The 26,999-nt window shown below is 42.8% G+C and overlaps 3 protein-coding genes and 1 long non-coding RNA gene across 8 annotated transcripts in view; all 4 read left to right on the top strand.

Annotated features, from left to right (window-relative positions):
* Nucleotides 1-316: 316 nt before the first annotated feature.
* LOC107225086 lies at nucleotides 317-4,377 on the top strand. Its single transcript, XM_015665414.2, has 10 exons — nucleotides 317-441; nucleotides 720-860; nucleotides 1,428-1,595; nucleotides 1,678-1,820; nucleotides 1,911-2,077; nucleotides 2,554-2,632; nucleotides 3,085-3,235; nucleotides 3,420-3,587; nucleotides 3,701-3,843; nucleotides 3,940-4,377. The coding sequence occupies exons 2-10, from the start codon at nucleotides 725-727 to the stop codon at nucleotides 4,105-4,107; spliced, it is 1,323 nt and encodes a 440-aa protein (XP_015520900.2). The 5' UTR covers nucleotides 317-441; nucleotides 720-724; the 3' UTR covers nucleotides 4,108-4,377.
* Nucleotides 4,378-5,069: 692 nt separating this feature from the next.
* On the top strand, nucleotides 5,070-6,627 carry LOC124295172 (glutathione S-transferase-like). Its single transcript, XM_046744064.1, has 4 exons — nucleotides 5,070-5,671; nucleotides 5,788-5,955; nucleotides 6,057-6,199; nucleotides 6,272-6,627. The coding sequence occupies exons 1-4, from the start codon at nucleotides 5,539-5,541 to the stop codon at nucleotides 6,470-6,472; spliced, it is 645 nt and encodes a 214-aa protein (XP_046600020.1). The 5' UTR covers nucleotides 5,070-5,538; the 3' UTR covers nucleotides 6,473-6,627.
* Nucleotides 6,628-6,979: 352 nt separating this feature from the next.
* Nucleotides 6,980-26,999, top strand: part of LOC107225073 (serine/threonine-protein phosphatase 2B catalytic subunit 2) — a 109,833-nt gene continuing 89,813 nt past the window's right edge. For 3 of the 5 annotated variants that reach the window (XM_046744007.1, XM_046744006.1, XM_046744003.1), the window contains exon 1: nucleotides 6,986-7,774. In XM_046744007.1, coding sequence (XP_046599963.1) covers nucleotides 7,723-7,774 — 52 coding nt within the window. In that variant the 5' untranslated portion in view covers nucleotides 6,986-7,722. Of the gene's footprint in view, nucleotides 7,775-26,999 lie in introns of all 5 variants that reach the window. The other 2 variants (XM_046743948.1, XM_046744010.1) reach the window with 2 other exon arrangements.
* The window catches only part of LOC107225075, a 31,264-nt gene continuing 12,954 nt past the window's right edge, over nucleotides 8,690-26,999 (top strand). Inside the window, exon 1 of the long non-coding RNA XR_001525680.2 lies at nucleotides 8,690-8,704. This is a non-coding gene — a long non-coding RNA (uncharacterized LOC107225075). The remainder of the gene's footprint in view (nucleotides 8,705-26,999) is intronic.

Raw genomic sequence — 26,999 nt, 5'->3', positions numbered from 1 at the left:
GCAATGACCACATCGTGGCTTTCTGTGACATTGCTTCTTTTCTTAAAAAGTCGTCAACTGAACTTGACAATGTTTTTTTTTATTACAATCGGTTAATACAAAAAGGTAACAGTTTAACTTGATGTTAGGTGGGCTGATTTATTCAAATCCTATTTCACTCTCGATCCAACGTCAAAAAGAAATTGGCATTTTGTTTGCGGTCTAGACAGGACTAGACAGGACATTTATAGAATCACGATTGTTATTCGACACTGTTATTAGTGCACGCAATGCGGTGTGCGCTACTTGACATCCTTTTCCCCCCACGTAAGACCACGTGGTGCGTCACATGGTCACAGCCGTGTTCCACTTTTCATCTTGGTAAAGCTGGTATCCCAGTTGAACGACCCACAGTCTTCACCGTTTGGGTTTCGCGCGAAAGGCTTATCTCAATTCCACGGTGTAAGAAAAGTCGTTTGATAAATTTTATCTATATATTACAGTGATTACAGAGATATGAAGTTTTATACGTTTCTTTTGGGTTCTTATCTTCTTAGTTAGTGCAAAGAATTCGGTGCAAATTTGAATTGTTGAGTGTCACTGTACTGAGTCGATTCGAAAGTTTTAAGAATTCTGATCACACTTGACTCATTGCAAGCAACGAACAATTGGTATTCCATGTAAGATTCGTTATTTGTACGATAGGCAATATTTGATATTATTTAAAAATCTTCCCACAGAAGAAATGCCGAAATATAAGCTAACTTACTTCAATGTGACAAGTCTGGGAGAACCGATAAGATTTCTCCTAAGTTACGGCGGTGCGGATTTCGAAGATGTGCGTATAGACAGACAAAACGAGTGGCCGGCAATCAAGCATAGTAAGCGATGTTTCTCGTTGACATTTAGAGGAGGTTTGGAAGTCACGGAAAAACAGTAGGCATTTGTTTCAATTTTCCGAATTTATTTACTCAGTATTGATACGTTGTGTCCATGAATTTGAAGTACTCTGGTTAAAAGTGACAGTAACAACTTGAGAAAAGTATCAGTATCATAGAACAAAAATTGCTAAATTTTGGATCGAAATTGTATGTGTTCAATAAATAAAAATATATTGCTGTTCAGCACTAAGATTGAACGAAAAATGTGAGAATTTAAAGATTTGTTTTATCACGAAATTTTCTTCAGAGCGGTTGGTTCAGGATGAGCTATTCCGCCTCGATGAGGTTCCCAAACTTCCTTGAAAGTGTCTCGTATCATCTATTGCAGTTTTAATCTCATATTCTTATATCGTCCAATAAAATCAAAAACTTCTTATCCGTAACCACTCGATTATCAGAGGATACACTGATCAGTACCGTGATCAAGACCATTGTGATCAATAATTTATGATATCTCGGCTTAGAAAGTGGCTTTGAATATCTGTAAATTTTTAATTCTCTTTCCAGCTATGCCTTTTGGCCAGGTACCAATTCTCGAGATAGATGGAAAGGTTTATTACCAAACTCTACCGATATGTCGTTACCTTGCACGGCAGTTTAACATCGGTGGCCAAACCGATTTAGACGCCCTGGAAATCGATGCTATCGCAAATTCGGTTTACGACCTCAGAAAACGTGGGTAACACTCCAATCCAAACTTTGAGCGTCTAGCTTCGTTGGCACCTGTCATTTCGTGCGTTTTTGTACAATTTTACAGTCGCAGCACTTTACTACTGGGAAGCGAATCCGGATGAGAAGGCTAAGAAAAGAGAGACTCTGGTGAACGCGTCTCTTCCCTTTTATTTAAAAAAGTTCGACGAAATGTTAAAGGATAACGCTGGCTATTTTCACGGAGGAGAGGTAATGTCCTAAGAATCCGTATTGTCAGGCAAATTGTTCACTGATACAGTTTTCATCCTCTTGTAAGGTTTTTCTCTGTACTTTTTACAGCTCAGCTACGCGGATTTGTTCTTCGCTGCAGCTTATCATAACATAAACAGTTTCATGGGCTTTGACGTCGCAAAGGATTACCCAAACTTGAGACGACTGGTAGACAAAGTTCTTGCGTTGCCTAAAATCGCTGCCTGGGTGGCGAAGAGACCAAAAACTCCTTATTAGTTGACCTCAAAAATATCTCATTAATCACCAAGGAACCCATGGCAAATCTGAATCAACTAACTCACTCATACACGTGTGATAAGAATTCAACATCTGTACGACTAATTTTACGCCGTATAGCGGAAAAGAACAAACATGGTAAAAGTTCCAAGATTTCGAATTAAACAAACAAACTGGTACAGCAACTAAGAGCTGAATGAGATGTTAAATTATGAATGAAAGTCTTGAAGGGAATTATTGACGGTAAAATAAAATTATCGATTACAATGAACAAAACTTATCGTTGAAAATTGTATCATATTTAGTCACATAAGTAAGGCCACAATGCTTGTGACAAACAGATGTCGCAATTACGTGTAACTGTGATTAACGATTGATTGCCAAAAATACAATTTCATTGCCCTCCACCATACTAAATTTCACGCGTATCACCATCACGTGGTCACGATTTGCCCCACCACGGTCCTCACTCAAGTAAGCACAATGGTGTTGAACGACGAACAGTCTTCACCGTCGGTTTCCGTAGACCTCATCAATCGAAATTTGAAGGAACGGTAAACAGAGTAATTGCTTGAATATTCTATTTATTGTAAGCGAAATCTTACGTGCCAGATACCTATCTATTCAATCGATATCAAGCGAGTTAGTCTTCTGACGAGTGTTGACTGTTATTGACTGACTCCAAATACTACGTTTCTTCTACAGTATTTTTGTTGTTGAACTTTCATCGCTTCCAGCACAGCGATTTTCGTTGACGGTTTGTGCCGCTTCACTTGGATTCGAAAGCAGAACTGCACTTATTTCTGCATCAACAATGATTTCTCCTGCTAGAGATAGTCAGTTTTTCAAGAATATATACGAGAAGCACGTGCACATAGTCAATGTGATATAATTGTCCTTGACAGCTCAGTGGTCGGTAACCCTCCGTATTACCAACCGACGATGGACGCGAACCGAGCATTAAAAGCGGGAACAATATTTGAAGACATTTGAAATTTGTTTTCAGTGTTCCGTTGCACTCAAAATGCCCGCATATAAAGTAACATACTTTAACATCGTGGGCTTGGGAGGCCCGATTAGATTTCTTCTGAGTTACGGCGGCGTCGAGTTCGAGGATATTCGTATCGAACATTCGAATTGGCCCGAAGCTAAGCGAAGTCAGTAATTATTTTATTGTAGAATTTCGAATGACCCGGCGTTAATGTTAGCCCAAATCTTGTCGTTATTCGATTTTTCCCAGAGTTGTAGATATCGGCGAGTCGTGCGACGTGTCGATTGGATACAGATAACGCCGCACAACTTCTTCAAACCGTACTAATCGGGATTGATTCGATATTTCAGAAACACCTTTCGGCCAAGTACCAACTCTTGAGATAGACGGAAAGGTCTACTACCAAACTTTACCGATTTGTCGTTACCTCGCAAAGCAGTTCAACCTTCTCGGCAAAAGCGATCTGGACGCTCTGGAAATTGACGCCGTCGCAAATACTGTGCATGATCTCAGAAAAAGTAATTCAATATGTTAATCGACTGGCTATCACAGGACAAATTAGACATTTCCGAATTCCGGTTTCCGTACCGATGATCCGATTTTTATCGTCACGTCCTGTGTTATTTTCCAGTGGTATCGTTGTACTTCTTCGAGCAGGATTCGGCCGAAAAGGCAAAGAAAAAGGAGACCCTGGTCACCACGACGCTTCCCTTTTACCTGAAGAGGTTGGACGATGTAGTAAAGAAAAACGGCGGTTATTTTCACGGCGGCGAGGTAAGCTTCGAAGAATAGTTCCTCTCTGAACTCAAGCCTCGGTTGCACGATACACGCTTTCGCTGCTTCAATGCCATCTTCTCTTTCCTCTCACAGCTTAGCTATGCGGATTTGTTCTTTGCCGCGGTTCAGCATAACATAGAAGGTTTCATGAAGAATGACGTCTTTGAGGACTATCCAAACTTGAAACAATTGATTGATAAAGTTCACGCCTTACCGAGAATCGCTGCGTGGTTGGCGAAAAGCCCGAAGACCGATTATTGATATGGAAAGAAAACCCAGACTTTGTTACTAAGTTGAAAGATTTCAGTATGATTATACTTTGAGATCGTGTGTTGAAAAGTATGACAAGATTGTTGTAGGATATGTGACGTAGCATACAAGAAGTATAGCCACGTAAGAAGACAGGAAATAAACATAATTAATCCTAGACCGTAGTAGAGAGCGGTTGTGTTTGTTTACCTGTTCTCACGTATACAGTAACTGTGCCCTTATATTATCTAATAAAAAATATTTCACACATAGAGCAAACAACAGATCGTCTTCTGTGTTAAATATATTAATACTTTTCTTGCGCTCCAGCAGAACATTTTTTGCCTGTTTTGCCGACTGAGAATCTGTCGTGAGGCGACATATCAAGCCGATTCCATAAATGCCTGTGACATTTATATCAATCAAATTTTATTCACACACTCTTATTGACTCGTGGATCGCCGCCTACATTACATCACTGAAATACATCGCTCGAATCAGCGTACCGAACGTTAAACCAGGTACGAACACCAGTCGTGAGTTATTTCTCGAATTGCACATCACTGGGATCACGATTCGAGAAATAAATTTTTTACCCAAATTTCGGTTTCTTCATTTCTTAATGAATTGCCATCCGAATTACTTCCGTAAATAAGCTAATTTTATCAAATTACATCGTGCCTTGTGCACGAATATTCATTCTACGAAGAAAATTATTCGGTTTGATATAGGCAATAATCGGATCTAAAATTGTTTATTCTCACCGTCTCTCTATATCCTGTTCTCTCTGGGTTAATTACAATCGTATTTCACAATCTGGCATTAGATTTTTCAAAGAGCGTCCCTAATTCCACACTAATTGGCCCAATTGTCTCCGATTCAATTGCAATCGGTTTCTATTATTTTCCAAGATTGCTATTCTTCTCAGCCAGAGACCATCGTTTTTCTCAATTTAAAATTGCGAAGAATTCTCAAGTCTCCAAAGCGTTGAAAGGAATTTCAACTCAACGCCCAGTGACACAAAGCGACGTCAAACCGACGCAGCCTCAGGCTTTATCGGCGACCGTTAACGTCATGCCTATGATTCAAAATTAGTCAATTAGTGCTTGGGCCCAACTTGCAACGGCAGTCACACAGCCGAGTCGCACAAAGGACACACAGTTTTACGATGGGCCGCGTTGTTAGCAGCATAGTAACCTCCCGACTTTCCTCAAACGTCTCATCAAGGATCTAAAGAGGCTCCCCATTGGCTGCCAGTCGGGTGCGTAGTCTTCGCGACTGGTTCGTTACGACTCATCGTCAGCTTTGAGGATAGGACCCAAGTTCAGTTTGTTCCGAATCAACAGAGTCGAGGGTTGGGTGTGTGCAGGGCTCGTGCGTTTGGTGATACGAAAATTTCGTTACCTACGGTACTTTAATCTTACATCTGATAAGAATACAAAAATGCCCCAGTACAAACTGATCTATTTCAAGACGACGGGAATAGCTGAACTTGCGCGATATCTATTCAGCTATGCAGATCAGGATTTTGAAGATGTGAGACACGATATTACGACTTGGCCGAAGTTCCAACGCGGTAAGATTGTTTTCTTGAAAATTCATGGGACACGCTTGCCGGTTTTCCACCGAGCTTCGTATCCCGTTCCCTCTAATTTATTCATTCCTTTACTTTCTTGTATCCGCATGAATAAGAGACACCCTACGGAGTGTTGCCGTTATTGGAAATCGACGGGAAGGTTTACAACCAGAGCTTGGCGATCGGCAGATACTTGGCCAAAGAGTTCAACTTGACCGGTAGTAACAAACTGGAAGATTTGGAAATCGACTCCATGGTAGACACGATCAACGATTACAGAAGTGGTAAGACAACGATCGACGTCAACTTCACGCATGGAATCTTGGTAACGGGAACTCGGTAAAATTCATTTTGATATTTGATTGGAAAAATTCTGCTTTTTTAGTGTTCAGTCAGTACTTGTGGGAGGCGAACAAGACCGCGAAATCCAAAAGGAAGGAACAGCTTGTGCAGGAAAAACTTCCATTCTATTTGAACAGGTTTGAAGATCGGGTGAAAGCAAATGGCGGCTACTTCGTCGGTGGAAAGGTATGACAAAATTCGGATCGCAACTTTGCCTGTACATTTGAGCTGATTTCAATGTTCCCGAATTTCACTCAGCTGACTTGGGCCGACCTGTGGTTCGTTTCGCTGAAGCCATACCTCGACTTTGTCATTGGATTCGACACTCTGAAGAATCACGCTGCTCTGACAGAGCATGCGAACAAGATCAACGCGATTCCCAACATAAAGAAATGGCTCGATACTCGGCCAACCGAATGCTGCATACAAGAATTCTTGGACGCCAAGCAACAGGACTGATCGAACGCTTCTGCGCGGTGTAATTATCATTAATTCACGATGTAAGATCAATCTTACACCACCTGGCGTGATTTTTTGAAATGAATTCACAAGACAGAAATCCTATGTAACTTGTTCTCTTCGCATTAAATAAAAAGTGTTTTTGTATTCCAACACCGATCGAAGGTAGTGTTCAAACGACGGTTACCATTCCCCGATTACATCGAGTTTCCAGCTTTCGTTGCTCGAACTTGTCGTAGATATGTAACGTGCATCCGAAGGTTGATAGCCGTTATCGACCGCGGCGGCTGCGGCAGGAGTGCAGCGGAGGTCTTTAACAACGTTTGAAAATGAAAATGAAAGGCGGCGAATTGCGCCAGCGTCGTCCAGAGGTCGTTCCGCGATATTGTTCGTGGGTGGTTGAGACGCGAGATGCCGCCAAGCGTCGGAATGCCGATTGGTCAGGGTGGAGAACCGCAGCTGCGTATTTGGTGCCGGCGAGAAGAGCCGAGTCGACGAGAGAATATAGGCGAACCTCTCGTCCTCGAATAATCGGTGCGCCTCCGAGCTGCGCCCTAAAGTTGCGCCGTAGTTTGGCCGCGGAACGACAGTGCGTGCCGTGACCGAGACAGACATCTTGTAGTAGAATTTTAGCACCGCGCTTGCTGGTTACCGCGCCGTGTAGTGTGTCGTGTCCGTGTCCGTGTCGGCCGTGGCGATTGTATTATAATAAATAAGAAAATAAAAACGAGACGGGAACGACGGTGAAATAAAACTGAGGAGAGAAAAAAAAAAAAGAAACAAAAAAAGAAAACGACATACCACGAAAAAACAATAAGGATAAAACAAACACAACAAACGAATAGATAAACCAGCGACAACCGATAATAAAGGATAATCCGTACGCTATCCCTTTGGCGGAGTATAACGCATATTTATTTTTACGAAAAAAAATTACGTCTGTTACAAGTGCGTGGGTGCGCGTCGATTGTCGCGAAGAAGAGATAATTCATGCCCTCTGATGTGTGACGTGTAATTATTATTGTATTCCGTACCCACTTCCCCCTCCCCTCCCTCCCCTCCACCCCCACCAAAGGAAAACGGAAAAAGGAAGAAGAGGAAGGAGAAAAAGGAGGAGACAAAAAACCACGGCGAGGCGATCGTCACGGAATCGTCGTAGAAACCGAAAAGAATAAAAAGAATTGTAAATCAGCGGTATCTCAACCGACCGATCGTGAGTGTCGCGCGATCCCCCGCGACCGCGAGCCAGGATGTCGTCAAATAATTCCCAGAAGCTGTCGACGACGGAACGCGTGATTAAAAGTAAGTTTCCCGAGAGTTTGATAAGGCTACATTTTGCCAATTGGGTCAAATTTTTACACTCTCCCCGCATCCCGAGCTCCCTAATAACCACCTACCGATTTTTAATCCCCCCCCCCCCCCCCCCCCTCTTCCCTTGCCCCAGCCCCGGAAAACGGGGCGCGGAAAAGCCAAGGAAAACACCGTCCGCAGGGTAAGCGAAAACACAGAGAGCCGTCTCCTAGAGAGAGCGACGGATTGATTTTCTGGCCACTCGCCGGCGCCATTGCTATCGACCTACCCTCCGCCAGTTTGCTTCCAACTTTTTACTCGTTCGCTCGCTCTCCGTGCGGGTGGATGAGTAGATTGTTTATCTTTAAACGCTGCTCCCAATTCGCCGCAGATCCCTTCGCCCTCGGGGTTACAGGTCCCTCTGTCATCCTCGCCCCTCGTATCCCTCCCTCCCTCCCACCCACCATTTCGCTCGTCCACCCTCCTTTTCCCCGACACCGGACGCAAGTCGACGACGTCGCTCCCTTTCGTCTGTCAAATTTCATTCCTTAGCCCGGTTCCACACGTTACCCTCGAAATCTCGGCTCTTTCATTCTTTTCCCCTCTGCCGTCGAAGTAGGATCTCTCTCTCAGTTTGTCGCCACCTCTCGTTGATGTTATGCAACACTCATCGCTAAAATTTTACAATTTTTCATTGTTACGTTTATCGATGGTTCGCGAGGAGATTCTGGCGAACAATCTCAACGAGGAACCGACTCTGTCTTTACCGATCAACGAAATGCTCTCTTTCCGATCTGAAAATCGCCAACGCCGCATCATCGCAATTTACCTGTCAAACTGGAACGTCGGTCGATTCCTCATCAGCTGATATCTCAATTTCCTAATGGCTACGTGGAAAAGTAATCTCAATCAAGCGATGAGAATACTGACCTCGATCAAAACGTACGTGTGATTTTAATGAAAAGGATATTTTACCCGAGCTCCAGAAGTGATTATACCGATTGCGGAACCACCGTGTCTTCGCTCTGAAGTTTTATACGCAAATGATTATTCTTATCTTCGCCGGATCTTCAATTTTCATTTGCACTTTTTTTCCCCATCATATCGTAATTGTTTGAAAATATTTCGTTGCAGCACAGCTGTTATACAAATAGGGTTTTATTTTTACCAACTGTGGAACTCGTTAAACTCATCTTGTTTTAAATAATTTGAAAACTTTTTTTTTTCACTTATTCTTATCAGGTTTAATACAATAAGTGATATTAAATTAACCTGTTGGTGAATAATTGAATACTTTTTAAACACTTCTCACACGCGAAATTAGTCCCAACGATGCGATCGCAATATTCCAACAACTATTCGCCGCCTCTTGCATGTTACATTATTAAAAACTGTGTGCGATGTTATTTTTCGACTATGGGCATTTAATCCAAGACTCGGGTAGTCATTTATCACTCAAAAACCTGTTTAATGCCAACGGTACTCGACCAGTTTTCAATTCTAAGTTGTATTGTAATTTTAGCTTAGCTATCCTTAATGAGGCTAAGGTTAGCAACGTTAACGTAACGGAACATCAGGAAAAAATTTATTATTGCACAATTCTATAACGTCGTTTACAAGGAGTAGGCTTTTGAAAATAAGAATAATTACAAGAGTCAATAGCGTGCAACGGTACATACACAGGTATAACGGACGAGCATATTTTCAAGACATATTGTTCAATTCGACCGGCCGGCGGCCGCGACGTTTAACGTAATGCGTCAAAAGGCCAAATTGACGAAAGAAGCTTGAAAACCGCACTTCGGTCGCCATCGTCCATCGCCACGCCTCACCGAAAGACACGAAAAAATTTAGCACCAACAAAATTTATACAAGGCTGCTATATTTATACCCTATTGTAACTAATTAGCTGACAATTGGCCAGCCATCATTGTCACCCCTTTTTATTACTCGTTCGTATCTCATCCTCTCACTTTCCGCACGTAAAAATAAAGTAATCAATAATTGCACTCACCTAATCGATCGCTGGATAATTCCGGTTTACCGTCGAACGTCTGTCAACACACGAGAATAATTAATTCAAATCACCCGAAATATGTAATAGAAAAAAAATGCATATATGCCTGTCCGTGTCATCCGGAATGATAGCTCGTTATACTGTACGCAGCAGGTGGTACAGGATATTAACTCGAAACGCGAAGACTACGCAAGAATGCGTTGAGGTTTATCGGGATCTTCCAAAAGAAGGTTTACCCTGCGGTACACACGTGCAGTATGATTCAACGTAGACGTGATGTTATACGTTTCGATCGGAAATCTCACTCGTCAATTATCGGGAAAATTTCTATGGGGGCCATTATTGCCGGCTACGTGAATACAGTTTTTTTTTTTTTTTCTTTTTCCATCGCCTTTTTTTTCCTCTTCTTTTCTTTTTTCTTCGTTCGTTAATAAATTGCATTTTCATACCGTCACTTAAATTAATTGCACGGAAACCAATTAATAATTCATGCCGGAGAACGGACGCGCGTTGTACGAGCTCAGATGGTTTAATTCAAGATATGTAAATTTTCGAATCGGGTAAATCCAATCTGCGTTGCTGCTATTATTCAATTATCACTATCCAAGCTCAATTTTTCACCGAATTATTATTATCAAATTAGTAATCGATAACGGAGGTAGACAGCGTCAGTTCGACCTTACAAATCATCCTAGTACCGAATAACCCACTTTCGTGTACACTCAAATCTATCACTGCTTGCTGCAGGTTCTAGATCGTATTATTTTTAAGCCCAGCTGACGCTCGCATCAATTTCGACCGCGGCTTCCTCGGCGCTAACCATTGTCAATCCGCGAATTATTTTACGACGTGAATAAAAATTCTACACTCGAAGTTTCGATCTTCCTTAAAGGAGTTGAACGAGAGTCGTAAACAAAGCAGCAACGGACCGGCGTAAGAAATACGCCGATTAATAAATTCGGGAGACGGTGGTTAATCGCGTTGTCAAAAGATGCACGTCTCTTCCGCGTAAGAGTCTGTGTACAAGGAACGTCGGAGATAACGTAAGCCGAGTTGCGATATCCATCGACTTTGACCCACTCCCCCGCAGTAGCGCGTGCCACTCGAGAAGAGTAAGTATATCTCGTAATGAAACTGACAATTCGGTTCTTTCGGTCGGGTTACGACGACGACGACGACGACGCGTTTTGCTGCTTTCTATCTATAATCGTAAACACGCGTACGCAAGTTCATCGACGACGCTGTTGCGAGGATGTTTACCGCGTTGAAGAAATTTATCAAGCATTGAGCAATTTCGTTACATACGCATACGAGTCATTGCTCAGCAGAGCTGCAGAGAGCTTGAGTTTTGCTGCTTTGCGAGACCGGTTCAAGCTGTCTTTCAACGAAACGGAAGAATCGTTCGTGGGTTTTGAAATTGAGCCGTAGAGAAAACAGGGCGTACAATGTCACGTAGACTTTGGCAGTTTTATTGGTTGGAAACTTTCGTCAGGTACCGTTGCACGGTAGTTTAACGGCGTTTAAGGATACTACCGTATCGGTCCTCTTCGCAACAAGACTCGTGGACGTTCACCAATTGAGCGCAAAATTTTTGAAACCATTCTCGTCTATGATTCGTATGATTGACAAAGAACAGGGGTCTCTGCATTTTGCCGAACCATTAATCTAATAGGATTAGGAAAGTCGCGCAATTCCGTGATTAAAGAGTCGAGCATCCGGCGGGAGCAGTGAAGTAAGTACCTACGTCTCAGACTTATCGAGTATCAAAGTACCCAGCAGCGGCGAATATCGTTTGTAGGAAAGGGTCGCGAACGCCGGGTGAAATTTGATAGGTAACGAAGGCCTGCCATGGTTCGAATCGAAAGGCCGCGCGGAGTGTTTTCCAGAGCAGCTGGTCCGAACTTGATAGGATATCCAGAAAGCTGATTGACGACCGCCGTGGCGCGGGTCTCTTGATAGGGGCATAAATTGTCGGAGTGACGTTACTGCCTACTGCCTGCTGCCCAGTGACACCGGCCATACGGCGATATAACCGAGGCCCGCGGCTGCCGCTTCCTTGCCGAAAATATCTTTGACCTCGGGGTATTGCATCGTTAAAGAGGCGAACGTCAAGCTGCACCTCGGAAGCAGGCGGTCGCTTCTTTTTTCCTGGGGTTCGCCCTGGCCTCCGAACGACAGCCTTTGGGGTACCCATGACTCGGTAGCCGGTTGAGAGTGTAATAATAGTCGCAAACAAACTCATTTGGCTCCGTGGCCAACTTCGGTTGGCGCGACCATAGTCCACTCTTCGATTTCCCGATCGAGACACCCGGTGGAAGGCCAGCGTTGGTGGTGCCCAGGCGATATGGATCGGTGAAATTTTTTTGTTGATCTTCTAAGAAAGAACAAACAAACCCGAGGCACCCGAGTCGAGAGTTTCCCAGCAACCGGTATTTTCCTTTCCCGCTAAAAACACATCCCGGTGTTTGTTTACTCGTTATTTCTATCTTTCTCTCTCTCTTCCTCTTAATCTCGTCTTTTAATGGTTTTTCAACCTTTCACAAACGCGTTTCCCTAACCGTTACGATATTACAAGGCTCGAAGATTAACGCACCTATACTATTTTAGGATATCGTTATTTTATAACCGAAGACTCGCAAATTTTTGCTACAGTCAGCTGGGAACAGTGGAGCTTTTTTTCTCCAAGTTTATATTTTTTATTTTTATTTGAGCATTGTGCACGATAAATTTCACATCCTAGAAGCGAACAATTGTCCGATGTAATTATCATTCGTTTGGGAATAATGAGTCGAGACTGCATAAGTTGAGAGTTGATACAAACGGTCGGACAACGTCAACGCCAATGGTAAGACATCCGTTCGAACACTTGTAAAACCACGCGTTCGCTGCGGTCTGAAAACCACAATTTGATAAACTAAATATAGGTTGAAAAGTGTTTTATTCCCCCTTGGATGTGATTAATTTATCATATTTACGCCGCATTCCTTGAGCTGGTGGAATATTAAAAACTCAACTAAACTCGTATCCGTAATCACATCCATTAATCGATGTTGATTAACAACAGCGTTCTGAATCGCGGACCAAGGAATCGGAGGCAAGATCTGAACGATGTTGAGCAACAAATAATAAGGAATAAATGAATAAATAAAGTTGAGCAATTATATCCTTGTCGCAGTTGCCCGTCTAATCTAATGCCAAGCGATTACCGTAGTCCCGAAATGGGCAAGATTTTGAAGTGGCATTATGCACGTCTCGCAATCTCTCCAAACCTTGGCCGTTTCACGAACGTTCGACTTGATCCATCCACGTTCGGTGCCATAAAGCGTACGCGAGCCACGCGTCACACGCAAACTGTTGAAACATCAATTTGATACGCGTGTGTGTGTATAATACGATATAACATAATTCACACGCTAATCTCCTTTTCACCTAGAATTCCTGTGCTCTCGGTATTGTTCGTTCTCGGATGACAGCTAAAGCGAAGAATTCATAATTACGCCTGTCTAACCGTATAATAGCAGATTTAACGGAGGTGCGAAACACAAAGGAATGCGACTGAAACTCGGAAACTAACTCTCTCTCTCTCTCTCTCTTTCTATTAAACCAGCAGTGAGACACCAGTGGGTGAGAACACGTTGTAGTCTCTGCACATCCAGTTTACCCGGTACCGTATCCACTAACCACATACGGAGATGTAATCGTAGTGCAGAAACAACTGCTTTGCTCACACAGAATGGTTAGTTTGGTTAGCGATTTGGAAAAAAAAAAAGAAAGAAAGAAAGAAAGAAACGTGTCAACGAGGATTTACGAGAGTGTAAAACGGCGCCTGAATTTTTCCCATTCCAGGATAGAGGCGTCGTCGTTCGACCGTGACATTCTTGCACGGTGAATGTGTCTGTAGGTCATGCATTGATTATTCCCCGACCAAGTCGAATGGTTTTACACACGACCGTCACGTTACGACCGACTGTGAATCCGACCGCGTGTGAAAGTCACTCTAATTAGGCCCGCATCCGTTTCCTTCACTTTTATCTTTGCCCGACTATTGCTCGGGTATGTTTTTCCATTTGCTCCCGAGTCGTTGAAAGATTTCGTAGAAGCGGCAAAACGGGGAAAATTGTTTCCCCGTAATCGATACGTAAATTGTGATACTTGAGTTGGAAAGATAAGCCTGCAGAGCTGGTCAAGTCTTTTAGGAAAAATACGAATCTTCTTTCGGCAAACGCGTCGACAGTCGGTACACGGTTTGATCGATATTCGTTTAGGGACAGGAGGAAGAACACCGTCAGCTCTCTACCGTGAATGACGCGGACAAATGGATGCAGGACACTCTCCGAGGGTATGAAAACGGCCTCGCTTTCGGCTACCCTTCGCCGGCTGTCAGTCTTCGAATAAAGAAGATGTAAAAATTGTGTACCTACGAACCAAGCGCGGGACTTACAAGCCTCTCGGCTTCGTTTCACGTTAAATTGACAGACTGAATCACAATCTGATTAAAAACAGGGAACGACGAAAAGAAACAAGAGAAAAACACGCCGCGCAAGATCAGAGCTTATCGCACGCTGTCCTCTCTGTTTGTTTCAAAGAGATAAAGTTCCACAAGGCTTTGCCAGCATTACGCGAATGATTACGCACGCCAGCCAGACGCTCTTCAAACAGAAGAAGGATTCATTAGCCCAGAAAGAAGAAGTTTCATTCATCACTTCGAAGATTCTTCATTCGTTCATTCATGCACCTAGTTACTATTATTAAACCGAGAATATTTTACAATTTATCTAAAGGTCTTCCCCGCTCTCAAGCGTGTCTTTGACACGATGATATACGTCGTTACGCGCACACATTTATCGTCAGAGCCACGAAGGTTACGCTCATTGCATCGATGTTACTCAACATCTGTTTGCCACTTCTTATCATTATGTGGATATGATTGTTGCACGCTCCGCTACTTTAGCCATCCCTAAAATTGGTTAAATAATTGTTGAAAATTACCCGTAAGATTGGACGAAATACTTCAGGTGATTCGAGGTATAGAAGACTGACGAGACACGATTATTTTTTTTTTTTTTTGCACCCCAAATGTTCGCTATTCCCATCACGAATAATCCCTATGTAGGCGTGATTCCCGGTAATTTTTCAGAACAGAGTATTATTGAATTCTGGTAGGAAATTGGTTTTTGGCTTATCCGTATTTGATTATGGCCGGAAGATGATTCACGTGAGCCGAATCCTGCAGCAATCCAGCTTCCGTTTCAAGCACATATATATATATATATAAATCGACCACATATTTTCAAAATTTAAGTTAAAATTGTTGTTCGAAATGACGAAAAAAAAAATGCTATCCAAGTTTCAGCTCTTAATATTAATATTAATGTTTAGAGGTGCCTCATCGTTATTTTATATTCCGATTTAAATAACATGGGGAAAATTTGTTTTAAACTTCGGAATTTTACAACTCGTCAACGCATTGGTGTACTGATAAGGATCTTTCTTTTTAATTTTATGATGAATCTACTCTTTCAAAAGTTATTTAAAGACCTTAAGAGTAGATTTATCATTAAATGACAAGAGAACTTTTTTTCTTAACTACCTTTTGACGTGAAATAACTTTTGAAAGAGCAGATTTATCATACGATGACAAGAGACCTTTTTTCTAGAGTGTTTGATTCACCACAAAAATACGCGCTGGTCTTATCAGTACGGTAATTCGTCGACGAGGTATAACGTTCTAAAGCTTGGAAAAGAAATTTCTCCCCCGTCATTCAAATGGGAAATAGAAAATCGCGTTGGGGTACTTCTAAATATTAATATTAAGAGCTGAAACTTGGGCAGCATCCTTTTTTCGTCACTTGGAACAATATTTTCGACTTGCATTTTGAGAAAAAAAATAGTCTATATTTTGATACGGTCTAATCTATACATATACACATGAGTATAATACATAAAGAAAACTGCTTAGACCAAGTAAATTGATCTGGTATAATAACTTGAAACCTCTTCAGGGTGGAAAGAAGAGAAACTTTCTCATTCGAAGCACGACCCACCGGTGGTCTGTCATTCTTTAGGTGGCAGCAATTACAGTCCGCGTTGAGAATAGGAATAAATCAAGTCCGCCGACAAGTCATTCAGACACGAGTATAAGACGCAAAAAGTTAGTAGATCATTTCATTACCAACCCTGGTAGGTTGGCAGGGTTGTTAAAATCGTGTGATTCCTCCATCTGTGCAGGCAGATCTGATTATCCCGTTACCCGAAGAATTATTCATCCCACCCACGACGAAGTAGCAGCGTTCAAACTTTACGAATAATTATCCAGTTGCAGTATAATGAAACGACCCCCGTTGATTTACTTTTTTTATCCCAGCATTGTAAAAGAAAAAATTCCCTCATACCTTAAAACGCGACAATAAATTACATTTCTTCAATTTCTCAATTGTGACATAACAGCAGTTGACTTTTGTTGACATTTTACCGCACACGGCAAAAAATATTCGCTGGAACAGCAAATTTTTCGTCTTAATGTATACTCGAAGCAAAAAGTTTTCACTGCAACGGAATATTTTTTTTTAACAAGCACAGTAGTAAAGTAGAGTTCGGCTCTACCAAACCCGTAACTTATTGTTAGTAGTGTTAGTTAAACATTCAAAAATTCCTAGCCGCTGCAACTCATTTTCTTTTTGTGACTATATCAACGCTGAAATGTGTTGTTTTTTTTTTCTTGTCAGAGCCGCCGCCGCAAGGAATTATGCCTCGGCTATTTTTTTTTTTTTTTTTTTTTTTTTTTTTCCCACCAGAGGGCAAAATTGCACGTTACCGGTTTTTGGGAGCACTTTCGTTCGTCGTGTCGTCGCAGCGTCCCGTTGTGGCGGCGGCGCCGGTAGCGTCGACGGAGGGCGTGCGTCGTCGGGGGCGGAGGAGGGGGGCAGGAGGGGGGGGGGGGGCAGATCAATACGCACGGCCAGCTCGTAATGCATAGATTAGCTTATTCATGCACCGTCACGTCGAGAGTCGAAGGGGGACCACCAGGTTCCCCGCACCGTTTTCGCGACCTTGACCCTTCGCGTTACGACGAGGGGTAGAGACGCGTATCCTTAGGAAGGACGAGCGCGCCGAAGGATATTTCGGAGGACGTCTCTGCGGTATTTCGGGTGAATTCTCTCGCGACTTTTCTCGCGTCGATTTCCATAACCGGTCCCGCAAAAACGGCGAACCTACGAATCTCGGTCAATTTCTCATTCGGCTTCGGACCTGCAGCCGATCGAGCGTAAAAGCCGTGCTTTTCCGATCGATGTTATTTGATCCTCAGTTTCCGATGCGGGCACGGTTGGTTTTAAATTTATACGCCGTGGACGAACAACGCGATACGATTGCCTCCGATTAATTAAATATCCAACAGGTTGGCGGAGACGCTTGTTGCAAACACCCGTTTTTTATTTGAAATTTTTCAGACGTTTCTTGTTGATCTTTGATAGCGTTGCGGCGCAAGCAAGTCTCGGGGTGTGAATGAGAAAAGAATGTCACCGGAGTGTCATGATTTATTTTTAACGCTTACCGAGCCACGATTTTGAAGATCCAAGGCTTCCGTATATTATTTGCCCTCGTTTTTGCCGCTCGTGCCAGCCTTATAATCGGTCGCATCCGCCTTCCTTTTCTTCGTATTGCGCAACCCAGCCACGCTTCACCCAAAATTCGTTCCGTCATAGTTTATCGCCGTTATTACAGAGCTCCCCGAGGGATCGGCCGCGCGACGAACGTGAACGATGGCAAAAATAACATCACCGATAAGAATAAATAGTATGTAATGAAATTGAAGTGCTTATAAAAAACCGGATGACAAGTGAGCCGATAAGTGGCGGAAAGACCGCCCTCTCCTCCCTTTTATTCTTCTTCTTCTTCTTCTTCTTCTTCTCCTCCTTCGTTCTCTCCTCCGCAACCGAGCGCAGCTTAGCTAGCGAATTGATTTTTACAGCGACCTAATTAGCAGGCAAGAGAAATCGCTCCGCGTTTCACATTCAGCGCAGGTCGAGTCCGTTGCTCCGCACCTCGAGCCGCACGACTTTTATACCTTTTTCTTCGTCCCGATCACCGACGTAGAAAACGTAGTTGAAAGAGTTTGACACGCAAAGAATATGCGATTATCTGCAGAAAATTATGTTATATTTATGGATCGATGTTGGAAAAAAAAAAAAAAATTAAAAATATATAATTCTCTCTTCAACTCTGTATAATATTGCACTTTTGTTACCGAGCCACGATTCCGCTTCATTACGACTATTAAATATCAATATAGCATTAAATTCGAAACGATTTGTATGCACGATCCGCAATTATGTTTCACTCTGCGATACACCGATCCGGGTCTAACATGGGGGAAAAACTTTTCACGTGCCTTTTAAACACGCCTGAGGGACCCCGTTAATCCTAACAGGATAACCGGAGGCGATATTGCCGTAGCGAAAGTTTGCGGTTAACGATATTCTAACCAACGAGGTAAACGGCGGCCTGATCCCACCAGCGATTATCGACCAAAATTGTAGTTCAAACTTCCGTTCGCACGGTATGAGATATGAACTAGGACCGAGTATCGAGTCGACCGGAATTTGTTTGACCCCGCGTAGAAGGAAGTTTTGCAAAAACTTTATCCGGCGACTGAAATTTTTTTTCGCGGTGTCTGTCGCTTCCTTACCTATTTGTCACGTAGTATATAGGAATTTGCATGGTTTAGGTAATCCATTGAGGGGCACATTTTTCTACTAAACAAGTTTAGAAAATCATAGGTGATCTATAGCTTTTCGGGGTCACTAATTACGATTTCGAAGTCGGTGTTAAGGAATTCAGAATGGCGGATCCAGCATGGCTACTGCAACGGGCTAAGTTTGCGATTTTTTGCGTAATTTAGAAAAAAAATTTATTCTCCAAAATTTACAGGTTTTTTTTTGAGAAAATTGATTGTACGAAAAATTCTGAAAAAAAAATATATTATAAAACTGTATGCGGAGAATACGTAAAAAACGATTCTTTTTTTTTTTTTTTGAAAAATAGAGGTTTTTCACATCAATTGTTTATAACAAGCATATGAATAAATAAAATATTCCAATTTTGCATGAAATTTCAACGATTTAGGCACCCAAGAGTCTGAAAAGTGTTCACGTGCATATAAAAATTGCAAAAATATATCAGAAATGAGAAAAAAACTGAGACTAAACAAGTGCGACGTAGAATCCCTACAAAACAAAGTCCGGTCAATCACCTCCATCTTGGCCGCCATTTTATAACGAACCGAAATCGTGGGAAGTTTCAAACACGTATAAGTAGGTTAAAACGTTGATGAATTGGGTAAATTAAATTTTCACTGTTTCACCGATCAGTGCAGTCGACCGAATGGTAAAGTCGAACATGATATATCGTCGAAAGATAAGCGAGCTGCTCATTCTGCTGGTCTTTCACTTTGAACAATTTGTCTGCCGCATTCTAATCCCCGAATTATCGAATGGATTTGTTCAACGTCTCGCCCCGCGATTCTCCACTTAAGGGCAACTTTTCGCCGTTTTTATTGCGCGTCGAAGTGCTTTCCCTCACCCTCGTAAGTCCCACACGTATTTTTCAACCGACTGCCGCGGCAGCAGCAGCAGCAGCAGCAGCATCCTCTTTGCATCTTAGTTACGTGTCACTGCTCAAGCGAATGCTCGAGCCAACACATCTCGACAACCTCGCCTTTCCCTTTCTCTCCCCTTCACACCCTTCGCCCACTTGTAAATTCGTAATTACGAGTTACCAAGGCGGGGATATTCATGCTTTCACGTGTTTTCCCCGACGCAAATACATATATATATATATGTGTACACATACCTGTACTTACACGGAAGATTTCTTTCTCTTCGTCTATTTTTTATTTATTTATTTGTCCCCCTTTTTTTCATTCTAGTCACGCTCGTTTTTGCCCCGCCTCATGCACAATGTAATTGCACTATACACAAATATAGACATATATTGTATTCTTTTCAGGCCAAGTTTTTAATTAAATGATTTCCCCGCCACCGTTTTTTTTTCTTTTTAAGGTTTTTTTTTCGTTCCTTCTATTCTTTTTTCACCTCCAATTCGGTGTGTACACGACGAGCGGTGAGAAACGGTTCAACTTTTGTAATTAGGATGGAAGGAAGAAACGGACAAGTTCGCCAGAGATAATCTGCGAAACCTTTTGGCTACTGGCGCACGCGTCTAACGCCTCGAGGCGTGCCATCTCCTTCGCTAAATTGCCGATTCTCGTCGAAGGAGTATATATGTACCTGCATATACATACTTTTACATAGGTACACAATGTATGTATATTTGTGCTTTTTCTTCCTCCGAGGTAGGATAGGTATGTTTTTGGTACATCAATTCCGAGAGCTGATTTAAGTCAAACTGAAAACAATTCTCGCGTGGAATATTATACAGGTCTAATTGACTCGGCAACTGCTCGCGGACAAAGATGTTTGTCACTCGAAGCAAAACCAACTCCAATAGAAATAACAACTGCAATATTCTCAAAACCGTCTCAACTTCATTCGTATCGTCTTAATTCTGTGATTTTTCACTGTCGTTGGATGCGTCGATGCACAGACGTAAGGATCGTTTCAAATTCGACGTTAGTCCGTTGATAAATCAACGAAGCGAAAAGTTTCCCAAACTATTCGTAGATCTGACAACACGTATTCCGAAGACGAGGTTTTTGTCTTGTATCATACTTGCCTCGATCCTCCGTCCCACGAAGAAATTAAAGAGGCAAGATACTTTTAGCAGAATAGTTCCGGCACTGCCGACTGCAGAAGCTAACAAAGTTTCCCCCAAACGACGAACAAATACCAGTGATTGCTGGGATCAGACACAGCGGAACTCTCCCGCTTCCTTCCATTCCTGTGTCAAGAAGCACCCTTCGCAACAATCACCGAGAAGAAGAAACGAGCTTTCCATTTCACCGGCACCTAATTCGCGCCGGTTCTGCAATCATCGATGACGAAGGTCAGAGGTACGAAGTGTGTCTTACCAGAGATACTCGCCCGGTCGTCAGGGTCGGCGGAATGATCTCTGGATCATCGCGAGATGTGCCCCGATGGTAGGAGAGACTCGAGATTCGGCCGGTATTCGCGCAACATCGGCATCGGTCGCGATTCTCCTCCGCAGGTGGGTTCGCTCTTCGAGACCGTGGAGGATGATCGATGCATTTGCGCGCGCGTACTAACCACGGAACCCGCAATTTGCCCACCCTCCAACACCGCCACGTTTCGCGGGGGATTCCCGCTGCTGTTTTACATTCCCTTCGCATGTTTTCTTCCTTTCCGTATCACGTATCCGTCGATTTTAAACCGCAGACGGATGAAGTAATAAGCCCACTTTACTCTAGCGAAAATTAATTACAGATAGGGTGATTGTATCAATTATCGACCCTCTCCCAATCATTGACCTTTTTTTGGTTGTGTCCGTTTGATCCTTGGTTCTAAAATTACCAAATAATAAATTCGTTGCGTCTAACCCTCCGGCAACTGGTTACGGTAATCGAGAAATTCACAATTTGTGCAATAAATTTATAACTTTGGAAAATAAAAGAGTCAATGATTGGGTCCGAACGTGTCAATAACCACGTACACTTACCTTATCGGGCAATCGACGCGACTGTACAAAGATTGAACGAATCGCAAAAAATCCAGGAAATTTCTTTTTCCACATTCTCTGTATACCACTTTGTTGAAACGACGAGATTTCCCAACGGCTTATATATATATATATATATAGGTTAAATGTATATGCTACGTCGGCTTTACGCGTAAGACCCCGTCGGCTGGAACCGACGAAGCTTTGCAGCCTGAATCCCACTTGACCGTTGGGCTACACGTAGGTACGTCGTCTCCATTTTACGGGGGGCGAAAGATGGTAGAGATAACTCGGTCGGTATGATTGTTCGTGAAAATTTGGTGAAAAAAATCTAGCACTAACACGCCGAAGCAGGGACGTTCAGTCCGCCGAACGAATCGCGGACGAGACGCGGATTTTGAGGAACGACGATGAAAGTTTTACAACGGTGGAGACGGACGCACGACTCGTTGGACAAGCGATTCAATTTGGCAACGAGTGCTGCTCGCGGGGATCGCGCTGATTATGTATCGACTGCCGACATATAATTATACGAATTGTTGCGAGTTAAATTTGACAAGTTTCGGGTGAATACGGAAGGCTCCGTAGAGCAAGATATAATTTGTTTGTTAAAAACAAAAACAAAGAAGAAAGTCAGGGATCGATGTATCAGGTTGGCCGCACACCTGGAAAATTTGAAAAACCTGGAAATCTCAAGGGATTTTTAATCTGGTCATGGACAAAATTGAAAATATCAGTTTTCTATCATTGGATTTAGAAATTATTTATTGAGGTAACAAGTTTACGTTTTTTCGTCGATGAAACAAACTGGCTTGACCTGATTTTTTTTTACATTATGTTTTTCTTTAATGCGAATTGAATTTGAATCGAGCATGAAGTTATAATAATAAACTGAACGATTCAATTCTTAATAACTTAGGAGAATTGGGAAAATGTTAGGAAAAACTAGAATTCAGGTCCTGGAAAACCTGGAAGAGTCAAGTATTTTTTACGGCCACGCTGATGGATGCACGATCAAAGGGTATGTTTAATTCTGGCGGACGAAGAAAAGTCTCAACTCGCAATTTTGAGGGGGTGAAAAGTCAACTTGTGGACTCTTAGCGACAACTAAGTAAAAAGTTTGTGTTTGCGACGTTTGAGCAGATAACTATTGGTTTCTGTTTTTCTTTTTCGCTGCAGTTTTTGAGAATTCCTATCGAGAATCTATGGGGAAAAATGATACCTCGCCACTTACTTGGCCGCCATTCGGGCCATTCGGCGGAGTAAGCAACGAAACGAATGTTACAGCGATCCAATCCAATTAGGGAACATAATACATATCACCTTCGGCAAACCCCCACCGCCGGCATGCGCGCCTGTTAAAACAAGAGCTTCTATTTCAGTGTACGTATGTATTTTTACTGGAGTAACTTTGTTTGCCTTCCGCGTTGCAGCTGAGCATACAGCAATATAACGTGTTCAAAGACGCCTTAACCTGAGTACGTAGGTAGGTAAAATAGTTGTTGTTGAAAAGTAGTTTGTACGAACTTTTAGTTCTAAGTTCACGCAGCGTTAATAACAATTTTAAATATTCGCAAGTTGTAACCTCCGCACTCTGTGGGGAAATATCGAAAACGCGAACTCAATTATTTGAAATTCGTCAATCCGACTCGTTAAATGAAACATCAAAGACCCCCCCCCCCCCAAGTGCTTGTCATTTGAACGAGCATGCGAACTGAGGGCAATGAGTTATATTTATCACACGGAGTATTGTATGAGTCACCCGATGTTAGATGCTCCGGCAAATTGTCAACATCGGAGAAAACGAAGTGTAATTTATCGACGGCAATCACGCTATTTTACCGAATTGGGAATAATTCGAATTTTTGTTATTTTTTTTTTTTTTTAAAGAAAATTTGAAAAAATTTGGGAAAACGTTCGATACTCGAATTTCACGAATCGGGAATTTCTTCGCGATTTCTTCGTACCTTGATTAGAATACCTCGTACATTAGGTTGCAAAAATTTCGCTCGTAATCGCGGGAACGACTTTGGATATATTATTTATAGCCGAAGGTGGATGGATGCAGTTGTCCGCAACGGTTTGCACCGTTCACAGTCGGTCAAGATTTAATACCGTCTCCTCTTACTGCTCGGCCAGGAATTTGCCTAAGGCGCGTGTATAAATAAAACATGTAAAACGGTTACCGGGCGGGGAGACAATAAAACAAACCGAGCGAATCAGTTTTCTTGGAAAATTCGCAACGGCTGCCCGAAGATCTTAAAGCTGGTTGAGTTACGCGATCATCCGTCGCGGCGACGTCCACGTGACTCCGCGAATGGAATGATGCCAAAAAAACGACCCGAGCATTCCGAGCCCTGCGCGATTCGCGCGTATTATAATAACTGCGGATCGTCGGGGGAGATTTGATGTAATAACCGGAGTAATTACCCCTCGTAATGGGCTTAAAAATGTTTCTTTTTTCGCCTGTATTTTTTATCCTCATACCGGAAACGAGATACAGGCGGATTCGCATCAGCTTTCCTCCCACCGGAACCAGCTACTGAAACGCTCCTCTTTCTGAAACTTTCCGCCCGTGACCTTACTTGTCGCGTTTTAATAATGCAAACTTGAATTTTCGAGCCGTGCGTCATCTCTCAATCCGAAATCCTCCCTCTTATTACCGTACGAGATCTCTCGTTCCAGTCCAGATTACGTAATGATCCAGAGTCAAAGAGGGGAAATTTGTGAATTTCACTTTACAGTTAACTATAATATATGTTTATACATTATATTATAGTTTATAATATACTATGATAATTTGATCAATCTCGTCTCGATTTCTGCAAATCACAATTTTTCTTCGAATTAAAATTCCTATACGATGCCATATTACACATATTCCAAACTATCAGAGACCGGTTTTACTTTCACGATCGTGGTTTCTGGTTATTCACGAAGCAGTTAAAATCGATGTCTCAGGATTGATTCGAAAGGCTTAACTCCGAGCAGCTAACCGACCATATACCATATCGGTATTGGGATGCGGCCGCGTAGCCGAAAATTTTTAACAGGTACCGATGAACGAATCGATCGAGGAAATAACTATCGATTAAATATCCGCAGGGTAGGGGGGGGGGGGGGGGGCATAAAGACCGCCTCGACACACGTATGAAAACGATAGATACGCATCACGTAAATCGTAATCATCGTAAATACTTAATCGCTTCCAGCAAGTGGATTAGGCTTCGTGAATAAAGCAGTAGGTTAATCCAATCTGTCGGTATTATGCCCTATAATCTTATAATACGTTAAAAACCATAAGGGGAACCCTCCGCGGGACACCGTGAATCATTTTTGTTCCCGCGTACTAATCTTGAATATGCAATTGGTCAAGTTCCGAGGCTCGTTATCGGTGTGTCTTTACAACTGCAGCATAAATAGGGTGGCGCATAGACGAACGGAGAAAATATTTCCAGTATAAATGGCAGAGGACGGATCCTTGCGACTTGTTCGATCGCGGGCACCAAGCGATTTTTCAGATCGATTCCAACTATATTTCCACCTAATAACGTGCGCGTATGCTGCAGGGACGGTAAACCTGGCATTGGCTGCGGGCTGCCGCAAGCTGCCGCAGGTGTAACAACGGCCAAGAGGCATTAAGTTGCATTCGTGAACGCGTACGCGCTGAAAGACGGCAGCGTGTATAAATAGTAGGAATATACGTGCCTTGGAGTCTGACTCCTTCTTCTGGCCCTCCATTCATGACCAGGCAAATGCTAAGTATAGATGCTCGGAGGAGCTTATTTGGGAACGAAATGCGGATTGTGGCTGCCCAAACGCCCTGCAACGTGCGGACGATTATCTCCCCAGCTGCAGAGACGCAGGAACTACCGATTGACCCAGACCTTTGTATCTCCGAAATAAAAAAAAAGGTTCTGGATAAGAGGCGTCGAACCTCCTCCGCCGCACAAGATTTTCAGTCGCTTCTTCGATTTTTCTACTATCCGCGCCCAAAACTGTTTTACGTACCCGTGATAGTAAATTTTCCGATCGAGTTCCACCGCAGCCGCAGTTGTACAGGAAAAAGACGATCAAGATCCCGAGAACGCGGGTGCTCGCGGATAAAAATTTAATTAATCCAAACTGGCCGGGTTCCAAATTAGTCGGCTTCTCCTGCCCCTCGTTCCCCGTTACATTCGTGATTGGGTTCTACCTGCGTTTAATGGCCGGCGAACGCGACGCGTGTATGCAAATTCGCGTGCCGTAGTCCGCTTCTTTGATCCACGGCGAATCTGAAAGTATCCGGTAGAAAAAGAAGAGAAGAAGAAAGAAAGAAAGAAAGAAAAAAAAAAGAAAAGAGAGAACAGATCGAGTACATCATCGATGGCACGATTTTCCCCTATTCCTGGTTCTCCTTTCCTCACGATTACTTTACACGTAGGTACATCTTCTATACAATCCGAATAATTTCTAAGGACAAATGAGATCCAGACGCGACTTCGTGACGGAGTCTTCGCTTCGTTGTGACGAAATATTCAAAGGCGGTACGACGATGCCAAGAGATGCGTTTGCACGCGTGCGAGTATTGTGTAACAGAGACACGCTGCTCGGGAATCGTCGCGGCGAGACGGGGTAACATTATACACACGTGGGCGGAATCGCGGGTGGTGTAGGTATGCACGCATCTACGTAGCTACGTAGATTGGACAGAATAGGCTTTCGTGCCGGCTAAAAATATATATCCATAGGTATAAATGAATCCGCGGCCGTCCACTTGTTGGCACATCAAGCCTCCGTCTTCGATCCATTTTTAATCCACGAGTTCGCGGCTTCGACGAGAGAGAGAGTCTTGGGTGTAACACACTCGGATGATGGAGCCGGAACAACCGGATCGTTTACCCTTGAAATTATACGGGATGAGAGGTGAACGTGCGAGTTTCTACATTTGGGTACACACGTGGGGAATTGGGACATTCGAACATGCGGTTTCATTTAGCGATGGGACGGCCGCCGTCATTCCCAATTTTCTTGTAACTTCGGCACATTACATATCGTATATTGTTACTCTCGAATACAACTTGAGCTCGTATTTGTTTGTTTCTGGATACCACTCTGCACCTTTCCGAAGTAACGTCGAAGCCATTGCACTCGGAGTTTTTGGGCTACTGCTGAAAATTTGGTAGAAGAAAGAAAAATCTGAAAAGTTACGCGAGAAAAGATTATAAAAATGTTTAGGAATTGGTGGAAACTGAATTTATTATTTTTAAAAAGTCACCAAAAAAGAAAAAAGTAAAAGAATAAATTGAGTCGTGTGACGGTGGTGTAACAGTTCGTAACAATGCCCAAAAATAATCGATTATTTTTACCCGATTAATCGAGTATAACGATTATTTTTAGCTTAGCGAGCATCGCTAAATAAACGAGTGGAATTGCTGCTACCGTGTTCGGAGAAAAATCACAAATCTACGATTCGAACAGTCGCTCAATTGATGTCGACAGAACCGAAAGAGAATGATGCACGCCAGTTTTACAATCATCAACGGTTCAAGCGGTCGATCATTAACGTCGTCGGGGGCGTGCGAGGCAGACTTTTAGGCTTAAAATTGA

Source organism: Neodiprion lecontei, chromosome 1 (genome assembly GCF_021901455.1).
Source record: "Neodiprion lecontei isolate iyNeoLeco1 chromosome 1, iyNeoLeco1.1, whole genome shotgun sequence".
Lineage (NCBI taxonomy): Eukaryota > Metazoa > Arthropoda > Insecta > Hymenoptera > Diprionidae > Neodiprion > Neodiprion lecontei.
The sequence above is the reverse complement of the archived record's forward strand: the minus strand, read 5'-3'. Positions and strand labels throughout refer to the sequence as shown.